The following is a 17,794-nucleotide window of genomic DNA, read 5'->3' as shown; positions in this document are numbered from 1 at the left end:
AAAGCATTTGCGTCGCTTTGCACCATTTGTTCTGCACCTACTGCATATCTCACCCCTATTGGCCTCTCTTCATTGGCTTCCTGTTAATTCTAGAATAGAATTTAAAATTCTTCTTCTTACTTATAAGGTTTTGAATAATCAGTCCCATCTTATCTTAGGGACCTCATAGTACATATCACCCCAATAGAGCGCTTCGCTCTCAGACTGCACGGCTTACTTGTAGTTCCTAGGGTTTGTAAGAGTAGAATGGGGAGGCAGAGCCTTCAGCTTTCAGACTCCTCTCCTGTGGAAACCAGCTCCAATTCGGATCAGGGAGACAGACACCCTCTCTACTTTTAAGGTTAGGGCTTAAAACTTTCCTTTTTGCTAAAGCTTATAGTTAGGGCTGGATCAGGTGACCCTGAACCATCCCTTAGTTATGCTGCTATAGACTTAGACTGCTGGGGGGTTCCCATGATGCACTGAGTGTTTCTTTCTCTTTTTGCTCTGTATGCACCACTCTGCATTTAATCATTAGTGATTGATCTCTGCTCCCCTCCACAGCATGTCTTTTTCCTGGTTCTCTCCCTCAGCCCCAACCAGTCCCAGCAGAAGACTGCCCCTCCCTGAGCCTGGTTCTGCTGGAGGATTCTTCCTGTTAAAAGGGAGTTTTTCCTTCCCACTGTCGCCAAGTGCTTGCTCACAGGGGGTCATTTTGACTGTTGGGGTTTTTACGTAATTATTGTATGGCCTTGCCTTACAATATAAAGCGCCTTGGGGCAACTGTTTGTTGTGATTTGGCGCTATATAAATAAAATTGATTGAATTGATTGATTGATACTGTCAAGATGGGCCATCAGTGTCTCACTCCATCCTGTACTGGTCGCCACTGCTCACTGATGCATGCGTTTGGCTTTGTGCCATGTTGGATGTCTTCTTGTTTACATCTGGGAAACCTCGAAAGTAGTCCAGCAGCCTTCCCACAAGCCCATATTGCAGCAATGACCTGCCACAGACAGTCAGAGCTGAACACTGTGTGTCTCACTCATCTGTTTTCCTCTCACAGAGCCTTTCGGATTCATGAGCTAAAGACTGAGGTCACCAACAGACTGGCCATGCTGGAGAAGAGAGTGGAGCGTAAGTGGACACATCAAAAACCATGCAACCTGCTTTTTCTGTGCTACAGACCCAAACTCCATGATCTTCATTCCAATTTTGTTATAAAAAATAGAGAAAGAAAAAAATTTAAATATGGTATTTTTCTAAATTTTAAAATGTATTATCTTGGGGACAGAAAACAAAAAGATGCTTATAATAGTCTTTATACACCTTTTAGCTATATTCAAAACATATTTTGTTTTAAATTAAAAAAATACATTATAGACACTGAAGTACTACATTCAAAAAAAAATAATTATATTTATTCAATACAGATAATTTGTTCAGCATCAAATTAATGTATAAATTGCCCCAAGGCACTTCACAAGCATAAAGCCTTGGTCAGACTGAATAATAATGAATAATGAGCCACATATGGATTGTCAGAAATTTCAGTGATTATTTGAATAATGAGCCACATATATGATGTTCTTCTGAGGAATTGCAAGAAACTGCCTAGCTGACCTAATTAAACCTACGTACCGGCCCGGGCTTTACGTTCTCAGGGTGCAGGACTACTTTGTGTCCCTAGGGTGAATAAGACGTCTGTGTGTCACAGAGCTTTCTCTTATCGTGCCCCTGTTCTGTGGAATGATCTCCCTACATAAATAAAACAGATTCTGCAGAGACTTTCAAGTCCAGACTTAAGACGCATTTATTTGCCCTTTCGTATGGCTAGCATACTGGCATAGTATAGTTCTACACTTTTTCCTCTTTTAATTTCATTTTATTAGTAAATATAGAGGGCTGGGGCTCAACTTTATCTAATGTCTGGGTATTTTAGTGAAGCTTAGGGCTCTGTTTTTCTTGTTGCTTAATGCTGACAAATATACTGTATTTGTCTTTCTGATGCCTGATTCTGTTTTTCTCTCTGTTTGAGGTGCAGCTGCATCCAGAGATGGGTGTGGTGTCTGTTTCTAAACCCCTCTTGTCCTGTATATTCATTTTGTAAATTATTTTGTAATTTGTGTCAGTAGCATGGCTCAAGCAGAGGGTCACCTCTTTGAGTCTGGTCTGCTTGAGGTTTCTTCCTCAGAGGGAATTTTTCCTTACCACTGTGGCCTGTGTGCTTGCTCTGGGGGTTGGTAAGGTTAGACCTTAATTGTGTGAAGTGCACTGAGGCAACTTTGTTGTGATTTGTCGGTACATAAATGAAAATAAGTTGAAATTGAAAAAAATTGAAACAGATGTTAAAAAAAGGCTACAAGGGCTTTCTCAGAGTGGAACCTGCTCTGTTGCAGGTAACCTGTCCTGTCCTCGTAGCCACCACATACTCGGATAATGGGTCTCTAACAGCCTCGTCCTCACTACTAACATCCTAACATGTTAGTGGTGACATGTAACATGTCTCTAACATCCTCATTTGTCCTCATAGTACACAAATCACTCCGCTTTGTTTGTGCTCAATTTTGAACTTCACAAAATTAGTGCCACACTCAGAGATAAGCCTCATTAGCTGAATAATCTGCCTCTAAGAGCCACTATTCTCCCATATTTCTTGAATAACTCCATTCGTACCAAAAACGACACGCTACGTGGCTCATTATTCAGTGTGACCAAGGCTTTAGGTCTAACCTTATCCACCCTCTGTGCAAGCACATTGGCAAATTCGGGAAAGGAAAACTTCTTCAGGCATTTTCTGATGACAGGTAGAAACCTGAAGCTTCTCAGACTCAGTGGGGTGACCATCTGCTTTGGCTGTACTCCCAATAACAAAATAAAATAAGTATAACAAGGAAATGTCAAACATGCAAATATATATTCAGTTCTCTTAAAAAAAAAATTAAAAATGATTGTGTTTGTTGTTTTAAATGTTAAGGAGCTGCTCCTGTCCACTCCCACACTACTTTTAGAGGGGGGGGGGTATAGCTCACTGAAGTCTAAAACAAGCCGTCTTAGTCTTGAGGTTTACTTATAGGAGGAAAGATTCTAGATGCACAAATAGGATGCATGAAACTTCAACCATAAAATGCAGATGAATGATTTTTCATGTTGCTAAAGTGAAGCCAAACTGTGACATTTGATACGTAGCTGTGTGTCTGCACTCCACTGGAGGCTTTTGTTGTATTGTTTCAGTGGAAGGCTGAAGGTGGTGGAGATTGAGAAGTGTAAAAATGACCTGAAGAAACTCAGAGATGAGATGACGTCAAGAGCTGGTGGGAGGTAAACGAAGATCAAATCAAGCACCACTTCAACACACCACAAGGAAACCAAAAACGCATTCATTCACTTCCTATACCCACTTACTCCAGTCAAGAGGGACGGGGTGGGGGGTGGGGGTGGCTGGAGCCTATCCCAGCAGTCATAGGGCGTGACCTGGGGTACACCCTAAACAGACAAACTCACACCAACCTTCAATTTAGAGTGACCAGTTCACCGTACCTGCATGTCTTTGGAAGTGGGAAGAAGCCGGAGCACCCAGAGGGAACCCACGCAGACACAGGAAGAACATGCAAATTCCTCACAGCAGGTGGGAAGCGATCCCATGACCTTCTTGTTGTGAACCACCACCGTGCCACCCAAAACCAAATTCAAGTGTCAAAATTCATTCTGCCTTTGTCTTATCTGACATCAGAGTAAGCTGCCAGTGCAAATACAGCTTCTCAGATGATGGATGGATGGTCACACCAAGACGAACGTCCCCAATTACCCAAAGGTACATCTGCTGGGATTCATGCTTTCATCGATGTTAGAAAAGTATCAATTCTGCAGTCTGACTGGTTTTAAAGTTCTCATGGTTTTGTTTGTTTGTTTTTTATGTGTGTACAGTACACACTCTCTCAGGAGACGGTGGATGCACTGAAAAAGCCAACATTCGATGTCTGGCACTGGGAACACAATGAGGTTTGTCGACATCATTGTTTTCACTCCAGATTATTTTCTGACATATAACTGCTGTTCGCTCGCTCCATGTCCAAGAAATTCCACTTTGAACATTTAATAATTCTAATTAATGTATTTTTGAATCTTCAATTTATTTTCTCATTCTCTGTGGCTGTAGATGTTGAGCTGTCTGGAGTATATGTACCATGACTTGGGACTGGTGAAGGAATTCAATATGAATCCAATCACCCTCAAACGTTGGCTGGTAAAACGATGAATGATCACATTGATTAGTTATAAACATTTGAACATTAATTAGTTATTAATGCAGAGTACTTGAACTAGATTTACAGGACAGAGGTGTCTTTTGGAGCATATAGTTCAAGCCCAAATGAAGAAATAATCACAAGATTCACCCTACGGTCAGATTAGCTACAAATGAAGGCACCAAGTATTTGCCGTTTGTCGCTTGATGGCGTTTCCAGGTGTGCCAAACACATGGTGACGTCACGTGATTACAGGAATATGATCAATTATATAGGGCAGGGCAACACAGCACAGTCACAGTGAGCTTTTCTTCCGTCAAAGTTAGATTGATTTGCTTCAGTAAAACGTATCAAGGTGACACTACTGTATCGCCAGTTAGCTTGCTAATGTCTGCTTAGTAGTATGATGTCTTGTAAATAACATCAGAGGTACTATCTGCTTTAAAAACAGGGCTTTTAAATTTAAAAGTGTTTATTTCTCACTAACCTTTACAAAATGTAAGAGAAAAAAAAAAGCCAAACGTATTAGATTTATACAGAAAAACCTCTATTTTTGAGCAACCAACCAACTTGCATCATGCTGCCATTATGCTGCCTTCACTCAAATTTGCAGTCGCCGTGTCACACTGCTGAGAATTTGCATGAAACATTTTACCTAGCTGGTAAAATTCTCACTCTTATGTCCCGTTACACATAGATGGTAAACTCTCCCGGAAGCGTCCCGGCAGAGATTTTGCCCCCTCCGGGCCGTTTTAGGGATCAAACGCCGTAGTTAATGCCGGCGCACGGGGGCGTGGTTTGGTTCCGGCTTCACTGGGAATCGTCGAAAAAATTATTCAACATGTCAAATAATTCCGGGAGCGCTCCCGGAGAAGTAGCCTGACGATGGAGACAACGCGAACAACTGCGTTTGATACTTTTTAATCGCCGTGTCATCCCGCCCCTTTCTGTAGTGCCGCAGTTTACACCGCCGTAATTGGCGGCCGGCGTTGTACCCCTAACCAACGGCGTGTAAAACGGCGATAGAGCCCACATCGGCGTCCTCAAAGGCGTTTTAACTGGCGACAGAGGCAGACAAAACGGCGGCACTAGCGGACAGTAAACTGTTCTAAATGCCACCTCCCAGTTGACGGTGTTCCAAACGGCTGATAGGCGGCGGTCAGTATAAAAACGCTAGCGCGCTGCATGCAGGTCTCTCACTCGCGGCCAGCTCCAGATATTTTTGCAGAAAAGCTCCAGTATGCCTCCTAAAATAAAATTGGTAGCAGCAAGGACTTACCAAGAGGTCTGGTTCAGAAGCAGAGGGTAGCCCTGTGGTGGAAACGAGCAACATGTTGAGGAGGGGAAAAGGAGAGAAAAGAAAAGGCTGAGAGATGAGCTCCCTGTCACTCCCTCCCCCTGCACTGACAGCTGCTTCAGCCTATTATACTCTGGGGGCGGTGCCTATAAGCAAAAGTTCCTGGAGTAACGCAGGATTTGCCTGGATAAATCCAGCGGTACACAGGGCATTATCGGCGGCAGCAGAACACCGCCGTTCTCACGCGCGTCTTAACCTGTGATTGTAAAGGATAGAACTGAGTATTAACCCCCATTGCCTGACGTGTGCCGGATGCTACGGCGTCAAAACTCCGCTTTATTCGGCGGATTTAGCTGTGTTTTATCCGCATATTTGCGGCTAGTACGGCACTCAAAACGCCAGCGAAATGCTCCGCCCCTTTCCACCGCGAAAACAGCCGGAACTACCGCAAACTTCGGTCTACGTACTACCCGCCGACAAAACCGTCTGTTTAACCTGGGCTTTACTGAAAATGAATGGCAGCTGGTCACTTTGCCTCTGTCTCTTGTAGCTAATGTGACCATGGGGTTAAACTTGGACCTACTTTCGGCTTTACAATTTGTAAAGCCAAAAAATTATTCTTCTTTTAGCTGGCGATTCAAGAAAACTACCGTAACAACCCTTTCCATAACTTCCGCCACTGCTTCTGCGTTAGTCAGATGATGTATGGTATGATTCACCTTTGCAACCTACAGGTAAGGTGCACATCTGTGTGTGCATTAATGCATCTGAAACATATATCAGTATAACATTTATTGACTGATTTATTTATTTATTTATTTATTGCTTAAAATTAATTTTTTCTGGACACATTGGTCTTTTAGGAAATACCTACCAGTGAACTTTAGGTTGTTTTCAACACTCTTCATACATGTTGTTGTCCAGGAGAAGCTGACTCTCACAGATATGGGCATTCTAATGACAGCAGCTGTTTGTCACGACCTGGACCACCCTGGTTACAACAACACGTAAGAGTCTCACACTTTTTGCTCTGCTAGGTAATAGTATCCCTGGGCATGAACATAATAAAGGCAATCTGACATTCTACCCCAAAGAGCATGGCCTTCAGCCAAATAATTGACCTATAGCTGACCTTGCAAAGCTATTCTGGAATCAGCTCAGTCAGGTGTGTTCCAGTGCTCAGTCAGCTGCCGATTAGGTGAACACACCTGGCTGAGCTGATCTACCCTGATTAGTTCAGGAGCAAATGGAAAATGTGTAGTACGTTTGATCCAGTGGACCAGCACTGGGAAACACTGGGCTGGCAAACAGACAAGCAAAAATGACCTTGACCACAGTGATTGACCTTTGGAAAATTTGACTTTGTTGGGGAATTCTAGAACCAACCACCATATGTGTGCCACATTTGGTGCACAATTCAGTGGAAAAACCTAAATTTTGTTCTTTAACTCAATAACTTCATCTCCAGTGATTGACATTTGGCAAATTTCATCTTGCCTGGGCAATTCCAGAACACTTAAGCCCCCATCACACATAGCAAGAATGTGGAGGAACAATTCCGACACAGCAAATATCTGGACTGCCTCGTGCACACCTGCAGGATGCAGCCCAAATACTAGGGGAGCTATGACCACTACCTTTGCACCCCCCACCCAGGACTAAACCAAACCAATTTTTTTAGGTTCCTTAGATGACCCCAAAACACAATCAGGATGTTCCCAAAAATAAAAACTGGCCTCAAGCCAGGCATCCAAGATGTTGTCCAAGATGGCCACCAAAATTGGATTTTTTTTTTTCACTAAAACACCTTTAAACAACATATAAACAACTTCCTATTATGTATTTTAATGATAAGGGTCTATTGGCAGCCATTTTGGACGCCATTTTGAATCTTAAACCCATGAATGAATTTAGTTTAGGCACAAATGAGTTTGCTGTGACCTGCAATGGTCTTCCCATTGAAACTCTGTGATATTTAAGTTGTTTATATGTTGTTTAAAAGTGTTTTACTGAAAATCCCCATTTTGGTGGCCATCTTGGATAAGTGGCTTGAGGCCAGTTTTTATTTTTGGGAACATCCTGATTGTGTTTTCGGGTCATCTAAGGAACCTAAAGAAGTTGGTTTGGTTTAGTCCTGGGCAGGGGGTGCAAAGGTAGTGGTCGTAGCTCCCCTAGTAAAACACATTTCAGACAACAGTTAGATGACACAGACTGCTGTCAGAAGGCACTGACATTGGAGCTGTCACTCACTCACCCGCGTAATCAAATCTCCACTCATCCTCACATCACCAGCGGCAAACTGACCTCATCAGTATGTTTCTCACATGATGGAGTGCGCGCGTGTACGTGCATAGAACAGGTGATCCGAGTGATGAGTGTGTGCCTACTCAGCTGTGCGCGTGTGTTCACAGCGGCTGAATGAGCCGTGTGTGCCTGCGTGTGTAGAACAGCTTATCAAACCAGTGTGCGAGTGTGTGGCCACACGTGTGGCACACGCGAGCACAGGAGCTGTCCATCCACAGAGCGCACAAACAGGTTGACAACTGTCAGTGATCACCTGTTGTTGTACAGTCCAGTGAAAAATCCCTTTAGGTGTTTGATCAGTATATACTTGCATTGCTACATTTTATTCATCCAGCTCGACTCCGTGACTGCTGTTGAACTGTGCTGGCAGTGCAACTACTTCCCACATGTGCGCAGCTTTCAGATGAAGTCAGTGGACTTTCTCTTTTCTCTTTTTTAAACTTGTTTTTGTTGTCATTTTACTTGATATGCATCTTAACACAACTGCAGTTGGATTATCGTTGTGGGATGGCGCTTCACATGGGATTTATTCATACCAGAGGTGGATTATATGTTTGTTATCCGATCGACGTTGCCAGCACACAGCGCAGCCAGGGTGAAAGGGACTTGACCAGCTGTCTGGGCTGCACTGTGGAACGCGAGGTACCGGAGGTGAGTTACATGTTTATTTATGTCATCATGTGCTGGGCATTTCCACATCATACCTGCTACAAAATTAGGAGGTTTACGTGTAATAATACGTGGCGTTACAGTGGTGACCTCCCATTCAGCTGTGTTGCGGAGTGCTGCACCGAGCCTCTGATGCATGCACAGTGCCACATACATGTTATTACATAACAACATTTCCTTCACCCTCCCTGGCCGGGGGTCCAGTGGAGGTGGACAAATGTGGCACAACATGTCGGCAGGCTTTGCTGTGACCATTCAATCTCAGAGCTCAATCAACCATGATCAGATTGTTTCAGATGCTGTTTTGATGCCATCAGAATATGTAAAATGGGGTCAGATAGTCGTCAGATTATACATGGACCGCTGTCGGATAGGTGTCCCATCTTGATGGCACCTGGAGAGTTTTGAACATATGCATCACACTCGGGGCCGCCGGCCGATTTTGACCAGCTGTGTGGACTCTCGCAGATAGCTGTCACAACGTTTTGGAACTGAAATCTGACACGTTTCGGATGTGCACCAATTCATAAGTCCAATGCCACTCTGTGTGATTCCGGCTATGTGTGACGGGGGTATTACATATGTGTGCTAAGTTTGGGGAAAATCAGAGAGAAAAACTCTTTTGAAGCTTTGACCTTGATGAATTTAGCACATTACGTCTCACCTGGGCAATTCCAGGACTTACCTCTTGTTCTGTGCCACGTTTGGTGAAAATTGGAGTGAAGAACTTTGAATTTGACCTTTGACCCTCATGACCTTGACCCCAATATGGGCCTTTGTTAAATTTGATCTCACATGGGCAATCCAGAACCCACCTACATGTGTTTGGTAGACACTGAAGTGAAAAACGTATGATTTTGACTTTTGACCCTAATGACCTTCATCTGGCACAAAACAAATCCATTCAGGCCAATTCTGTGGTTGACTCTCATTCAATATCATGTTTGATGGAAATCAATGAAAGGACCTGGGAGGAGTAAGGGAACAAACAGACAGATTCAACTAAATTTGACCACAACGACCTTGACTGAAGGAAATATAAACCTTAAGGGCAATTCTAGGGTCAACTTCCATGCACACAGGAAGTTTGACGGGACCTGGACTTAGCACCACAGAGGAGTAGTGGAACACACAAACCGACAGACAAACATTTCTCTTATTATCTACTAATATAAGCAGCAGGTTGGTCACCTTTGGCACTGTCCCACATCAGCCTCAGCTCAAGGTTCTTGAAATGGAGCAATACATCCACCTAGTGGACATTCACCATCAATGCATGTTCTACCTAATAGCTCTTGTCATATGATATTGTAGAAAAGGGTTTTTTAAGGGTGCAACTTCTCTAGATATATGAGATCCACTTACAGTTTCAGGGAGGCATTAATCACTACAGAAACCCTTTGAAGTTACATTATGCATCATCCATCTACCAGGTACCAAATTAACGCTCGCACTGAGCTGGCGGTGCGCTACAACGACATCTCTCCACTGGAGAACCATCACTGTGCTGTGGCCTTCCAAATCCTTTCTCTCCCTGAGTGCAACATCTTTGCAAACGTGGATCCTGAAGCATTCAAACAGATCAGACAGGTGAGATCGACATGCGGTGATCATAAAAGCATTTTCAGCAATTCAGTTCTGCACCAGAAGCCTGGTAATTTCTGTCGATTGTGACCTTTTTGTCACACTGAATGGAAAAAATGAATGTCTATGGTTGATATTAACTGTATTATATTGCTATACAGTATGTCATATATATCTTTAAAAACACATACACTGTACCTATCAACAGGTGAGCAGCATACGTAGGATATTAGAGCTGTGTGTGCACGTTCATTAATCCATCCATGTATCTGAGAACCTCCTTCACCCTTGATGTGATGTGAATGCTGCCCTGACTCAATTTACTGGAAAACGTAAAACTTTAATTGTTTTGTTTTGTTTTTTCAGCTCTTTGGCGATGATCTTATGAACCATTTGATAAAATTCCTTCAAATTTGATTTAATGTTATTGCCAATTTGTGCCCTGAAAGTGTCCACACTGTCAATTTATCATCATAAAACATTAAAGGTGCAGCCCAGTTGAATTTCTCACAAATATATATGTATTTTTTAATCCAGTTATTATTACAAAATATTTTATATCTGCAGTATATCACAAAATTGCAGCTAAATCTATGAGTGGTAAAGCATTTGTTTTGAGTGAATTCCTTCGCTTCTTGACATCTTGCAGGTGACATGAAAGAAGCGAATGTGTGCAAGGTTCAAAATTCATGCTGCATTCAATAAAAACTGGGAACTCACAATTTCTGACTTAAAATGAGGATAAATACATCTTAACAGATGTAACAGATGTTAGTATTCACAACAGATGTTAGTCTTACCTGTCCAGCATGTATCCAACAAAACCTTTTGGTGAAATACCGTATGGCTGAAATTTATCCCAAGTTCTTCACAGTGGGATCTCTGGTGCACACACTGTATGATGGACACACTCTGAGTGGCGTCAATCATACGTCTTCTATAGAGACCCACAGGAGCCATTTTGAAGCTCAAAAAGTGCAGCTCTGGGTGTCACCATGTTAACAAACCTATAAATGGATAAAGACATGGAGTGTGGACAAAACCCTGCATGACCTGGACGGGACAAATGAAGCCAGAATACCACTCTGTTTTACAGTTATTGCACAGACTAAACTGGCAGGCTAACCTTGGTTCCAGTGTTTATTTCATCATATTTTTGAGGACTGAGCTGTTGTATTCACCATGCCTGGCTTTGGTGTGGGGATTAAAAATTATGACCCACATATTTCCTCAGTAATCACTGATTAACTGGATTTAATGTTGTCAAGTTATAGATAGCTGCTAAAAGTGCCAACATTGTTAGCACACAAAATTCATTAACACAAAAATTCACTTGACTGAAATGCTGGAGCACAGACATGATCTGTTAGAACAACTAGCTGCACAACATATTATTAAAGTTATTTGTAATAAATGCTTAAAGTGGTCATATATGGAAATTAGCTATAGAAACCAAAAGGGTTTTTGTATCAGGCTGTCAACTTTGTTTTTCTGCTCTAAAGTTGAATCTTTTAACATGGGCTTCTTTTAGGTATGCTTCATTTTGGACACTCCAAGGTTACCGCGTGCTCTGGTGGCCAGTATCTGTTGGCAGAGTCTGTGTCTGTCGTTCTGTTTCTATTTAACCTTTATTTGGGGGGAGGGGGGTCTCCCTATTTAATATGCGTTTTGCCAATGTTCTGTTAGGCCAGTGTTAGCGTTAGCGAGCTAACTTTAATTAAATTGGAACATAAGGCAAAAGACACAAACTAGCTAATGTTAGCATTCAGCCATAGGCATTTGACACAGTCTAATTGAGAACCTTTGAAGGTAAGAAAGTGTATTAAACAAGCTACACATGTACTTACATTAATCCACTGCAGTAGCTAGCCTTTGACTTGTGTCACACACTCAACTGTGGACTTAAATGAACCGTTTATATATATATATAAAATGCTATAAAACCCCAAACTCTGACACAAATTCCAAAGTCTCGTTTCAGCTGGACATTGGGCAAAGAACATCATAGTTTTGCTTTCTGTTTTCATACAACTTGTTGAAACAAGTTGAAATTAAAAATTTTCATGCGGGTTGTTTGTGTTGAAATGTCTCCAGGCCACGATTACGTTGATCTTAGCCACCGACATGGCAAGACACGGGGAGATACTCGACTCCTTCAAACACAAAGTGGACAACTTTGACTTCACCAATGAAGAGCACGTGATGTGTGTATGTATGCATCATCCCGGCACAAGACTTCAGCACGAGCGGGCTTTTATCTGCTGAGTGTGGTGGAATCAGTAAAAGGTACAAGTGTGTTAATGCCGAATGTGTGTGTGTGTGTGTGTGTGTGTGTGTGTGTGTGTGTGTGTGTGTGTGTGTGTGTGTGTGTGTGTGTGTGTGTGTGTGTGTGTGTGTGTGTGTGTGTGTGTGTTCGCTTTCAGCTGAAGATGGTTTTGATTAAGTGCTGTGATATTTCCAACGAGGTGAGGCCGACTGAGGTGGCTGAGCCGTGGGTGGACTGCCTGTTGGAGGAGTACTTCATGCAGGTGACCTCTACCAAAGCATTCCTATTTACTCCTATAGTCATATGGAAGCAGCTGATAACTTCCATAAGTGAATTTTACTGTTTGTGGTTGGCAGAGTGACAGAGAGAAGTCTGAGGGTCTGCCTGTGGCCCCCTTCATGGACAGAGACAAAGTCACCAAACCTACTGCTCAGATTGGCTTCATCAAGTTTGTTCTCATCCCAATGTTTGAGACTGTCATGAAGGTAGGACAGAGTGTCTACCAAAGTGTACCAACTACGTCTTTAAAAATTCTAAAACTAAAACTCATTGAGGTAGCGGAACTCAAACTATTTGAGGAAACCATCTGCCTTAAATAATTTGAGTTTACCAACTTAATAAAATAATTTTCACAAATTTAATTGTTAAAGTTTTAGTAACTTAACAATGTATAGTTAATTAAATTTATGTAAATCTAGTTTATGTTTTTCAATAAAAAAAGTGACAAATTTGTACCTAAAAAATTTGCATTACATTTTGGATTAGATTTTTTGATGGATTCTTTGGTTTACTTGTTGACTCTGTGGTGTGTTGTTATGACTCCGCCCATTTGCTCTCCTCGGGACGTAAACTCACGATCTCCGGCATGGAAGTCGGACTCTCTAACCAGAAGGCTAAAAGCCAGCTGTTGGAGTGAGGTTTACTAACAACAGCGACACCTACTGGTCTCCGTTACATAAACTCAATTAAAATGAGTGAATGGAATGCACTGGAAATACATCACCAACACTTAAATGCCCCAAAACTTTAAATGCACTTTAAGAAACTGAGTTGTTATGACAACAATTCATTTTTGAGTTAGTTTAATTAATGGAAATGAGTGACTATAACTTTTTTCAAAGTTTGAGTTACATTGTTAATTATCGTATTAAAATGGAGTGTTCGCTTTAACAGTGTGGGGTTTCACAACATTCAATAAGTTTTGGGTTCATGTCACTGCAATCAATACAAACTGCAAAATTGCAAAATTTTTCAACATTAATCCTACAAAATGTTGATATTTATATCCAACACAAATGCAAATTTCAAGCTACAGTGTGTAGGAATTGGTGTCATCTGTTGGTGAGGTTGTAGGTGTGTTGTGTTAGTCAAGATAATGTTTCCCTTTATATTTTCTTTGGCGAAGGGGATTCCTCTTTGGCTGACCTGGTAGAGTCTTGTTCTCAAGTACAAGCAATCTGGTATTTGAACCCCACCATGGGCCTATCACAAAGATGTCATCTGGTCAGAAACTGGCATTGTTGGCAGGATGTGACAGTTGTCCGGGTAATCACAGAATGTGCTTAAATGCACCTGTAACCTTGTGATGAGGTCAAAAATGGTGGAGAAATATGTATCAAGGTGAAGTCCAGATTGAAAAGATGTTGCTGGTTTGGCTGGCGGGGAATTCCCCCTTGGGTGACCTGGTAGAACCTTGGTCTCAAGTACAACCAATCTGGTGTTCAAACCTGACCGGGGCCTTGCCCCAAAGATATGTCATCTGGTCACATAATGACATTTTCACCAACTGAGTGAGATTGAGATTTACATTGAATAGCTGTTTAACCCTCAGCAGTGATAGTGTTCTAATTCAGTACTGGATCGAATATCGTGTTGGGGGGGTGGTTTGTCCCAAAAACGTTTAAAAACTGTCAATCAAGTCAAGTCACATCTGGGAGCATGTGGTGGTGCTGCACTTTGCTACATCCATGACACCACAGACAGAACTGTCTTGGTCCTGGATGGACCATCCAGGCAGACAACCAGTCCATCCCCACATCTCTGAAATAAAAATCCATTTTCTGCAGCCAGGTGAAACATGTGCACCCCCTTCTCCGGCAACTGGGGTCCTCAACACTCCTGTACCTGCGACCTGGACCATGCACATAATAACGCACCAAATGGCCAAAATGTCAAAGCTGATGCTTGCTCACAATGCAGGTGATACTCCTCAATTTAGAGCCCAAATACCAGAATTCCCCTTTAATGTGCTCATAACCTGAAGCCTGAAGACTCTGGGGTGGAAACATATTAACTTGAAATATTAAAGGATTATTAATCGAGTGAGAGGTCTGTATGGGGAAATGTCAGACTCAGGTGTTAGTACAGACTGAGCAAGTGAGGATAATAATTAATTTATTATATGGCTGTTATATGTATATATCAACATGGAAACTTACAGTAACGCCCGAATATGTTATATTATAATCTGCATTACTCTGCACTTTTCAAAGTTTCTTGTGCAATATCTGCACCCATGTGCACTGTAAAAAAAAGACTGTTGTTTTTACAGGAAAACGCTGGCAGCTGTGGTTACCAGGGAATTCCTGTAAAAACTGTATCTCATGAAAAAAAAAACTAATTAGAAAACTGTTAAATCTACAAAAAAAAAAGACTTTTTTTTGTAGATTTAACAGTTTTTTAATGTGAGTCAGCCGTGGTTCATTCACTGTAAATCCATGTATTTTTTTACAGGAAGTCCCTGGTAACCACAGCTGCCAGCGTTTTCCTGTAAAAACAACAGTCTTTTTTTTTTACAGTGTGCAATATTTTCCTGTGCAATATCATTCCACAGTTGTACATAATTCTTACATTTTATACTTTGTCCACATTTTAATTTTAGTTGTACATATATTGTGCATATATTTAAATAATTTATTTTTAAATTTTATTTTAAATAAATTATTTTGTTCATTTTCATTATCTTTTTATTTGATTAATAACACTATGTAACACAATTTTTGTTCCTGGCTTCTAAGTGTTATATTTCAACTGCTTATGTCTAAAGTCTATGGAAAAATGACTACATTCAGCACAAACTTTGATTTTATTTATTTTATTTTTTTTACGTTCTAGAAAGTTCTAAAAGTTTCTTGAAATTTCTAGATAATTCTGGAAACTTCTAGAAAATTCTGGACAGTTCTAGCAGTTAAAGAATATTCTAGAAGACTACTCAGTAGTAGTGAAGGCGAATCGAGAATATTCTTGAAAACAGACAAATTTCAAAATATCATTGTCCTGATCACAGAAGCAAAGTTTCTGTGGAATAACAGCTATTTTCTATTTATTTAAGGCATAACAGGTTAGGAAAACACACTGTGTACCCAGGAACAAAACAAAAATAAAAATTTGTTACATAGTGTAATTACTCGCACCTCGGAAAAGCACCTTTTGGAGTTGCACTCAAATCTCATTGCAATGTAAATTACAGTGACAATAAAGATGATTCTGATTCTGATTCTGGTCCACATAATAAATTTGCTTATTTGTCCTTTCTCATGTGAACTGGTACTGTTGATTAGTAAACTTGACTCAGCAAATACCCCAAATTATGCTCACAGTTTATCTACGACAACTGAGTCTTTGCTGATCTCACAAAGTTCTTTTTTGGCAACAGAAACCAATTTGTATGATAACACGAAGTTTAAAAGAAAAGTCTGAAAATATCACAAAAAGAAATTTCAAAAACTGCAAACTATGCTCTTTAACGAGAAATTTAGAAAATCTGATCCCTAAGACTAATCCTGTCAACACGCTACCTCTATCTATTGACGATGTCTCATAATAATGTGTGATTGGTATTTTAATTAACAAATGCCACACTGTTGTGTCAATCAGCTTTTCCCTCAGATTGAGGAGATCATGGTCCAACCGCTGAGAGACTCTCGCGACCACTACGAGGAGCTGAAACAGATCGATGACGCCATGACGGAGGTAGAAACTTTTCTTTCTGCATGTATTTCCCTGCCATAGTCTGTGGATAACTTTAGAACTGTGAAGCCAGAATATGGGCGGGGTGTTACTCACATGCACGTTCATGAACACACATGCATACGCGCGCACATGAAAACCACACGCTAATATGAAGCTGTGTCTTTTGTTCAATGAGGCACAGAAGAAAAAAACTGAAAATATGTCATTAGGAGGGAAGAAGAAGTAAGCTCGCCAGTGCGTGCGTGCAGTGGTGTCTGTGTAAGTAAAAGTAAGTGACTTCTTGGTTGTGCTTCAGTGTTTAGTGTTTAGTGCATCTTTGTGACTCGTCCACGGCATCTCTCCTTTGACAAAAACAGCACGTTGTGGGAATGTGCAGCACTTTCATCACTCTGGATTCGCAGTTTTATCAGCCACAACGGAGATCACATGAGTTTATTAGCGGAAAATAAGAAGCGGCCGGCTCATTAGAGTGTTCACATAAAAGTGGTTCAATTTCACCATAAAACTGATTTATTAATGTGTGGATTTTTGTGAAACTGGTTTTTAAAAAATAAAAAAACAAGAGCAATCCGAGATTTCTAACATCCGCCAATCTGGATCTGGATCACCTCCAAAATTCAGTGGAGTCTTCCATGACCTAATATCTATCTGTGGTGGAAATTTCGTCAAAATCTATGCAGTAGTTTTGATGTAATCCTGTTAACAGACAGAAAAATAATTAAATCAGTAAACATCAATGAGTTTGTTACATTGCCAAGGATGTAATAAAAATTGCATTGGACAGGAACAAGTATGTCACATTTTGAAGTGGAATGTGTGTAAAGCAGTAGAGCCAAAAAAAAAAACCCCATATATTACTCATTTAAAACAGTAAAATATCAACCTGTTACATATTTTCTGCTTATCAATCAATCAACTTTTTTCTTATATAGCGCCAAATCACAACAAACAGTTGCCCCAAGGCGCTCCATATTGTAAGGCAAGGCCATACAATAATTATGAAAAACCCCAACGGTCAAAACGACCCCCTATGAGCAAGCACTTGGCCACAGTGGGAAGGAAAAACTCCCTTTTAACAGGAAGAAACCTCCAGCAGAACCAGGCTCAGGGAGGGGCAGTCTTCTGCTGAGACTGGTTGGGGCTGAGGGAAAAAACCAGGAAAAAGACATGCCGTGAAGGGGGGCAGAGATCGATCACTAATGATTAAATGCAGAGTGATGCATACGGAGCAAAAAGAGAAAGAAACAGTGCATCATGGGAACCCCCCCCACAATCTACGTCTAAAGCAGCATAACCAAGGGATGGTCCAGGGTCACCCGATCCAGCCCTAACTATAAGCCTTAGCGAAAAGGAAAGTTTTAAGCCTAATCTTAAAAGTAGAGAGGGTATCTGTCTCCCTGATCTGAATTGGGAGCTGGTTCCACAGGAGAGGAGCCTGAAAGCTGAAGGCTCTGCCTCCCATTCTACTCTTACAAA

The 17,794-nt window shown here is 41.3% G+C and overlaps 1 protein-coding gene across 1 annotated transcript in view; it reads left to right on the top strand.

Annotated features, from left to right (window-relative positions):
• Positions 1-17,794, top strand: part of pde9al (phosphodiesterase 9A like) — a 75,613-nt gene that overhangs the window by 49,648 nt on the left and 8,171 nt on the right. Inside the window, exons 12-19 of the mRNA XM_034169304.1 lie at positions 6,153-6,257; positions 6,448-6,530; positions 9,930-10,086; positions 12,175-12,288; positions 12,504-12,608; positions 12,703-12,831; positions 16,223-16,318; positions 16,494-16,586. Coding sequence (XP_034025195.1) covers positions 6,153-6,257; positions 6,448-6,530; positions 9,930-10,086; positions 12,175-12,288; positions 12,504-12,608; positions 12,703-12,831; positions 16,223-16,318; positions 16,494-16,544 — 840 coding nt within the window. The 3' untranslated portion in view covers positions 16,545-16,586. The remainder of the gene's footprint in view (positions 1-6,152; positions 6,258-6,447; positions 6,531-9,929; positions 10,087-12,174; positions 12,289-12,503; positions 12,609-12,702; positions 12,832-16,222; positions 16,319-16,493; positions 16,587-17,794) is intronic.

Source organism: Thalassophryne amazonica, chromosome 4, assembly GCF_902500255.1.
Source record: "Thalassophryne amazonica chromosome 4, fThaAma1.1, whole genome shotgun sequence".
Taxonomy (NCBI): Eukaryota; Metazoa; Chordata; class Actinopteri; order Batrachoidiformes; family Batrachoididae; genus Thalassophryne; species Thalassophryne amazonica.
This window is presented reverse-complemented; position numbering and strand designations above follow the sequence as displayed.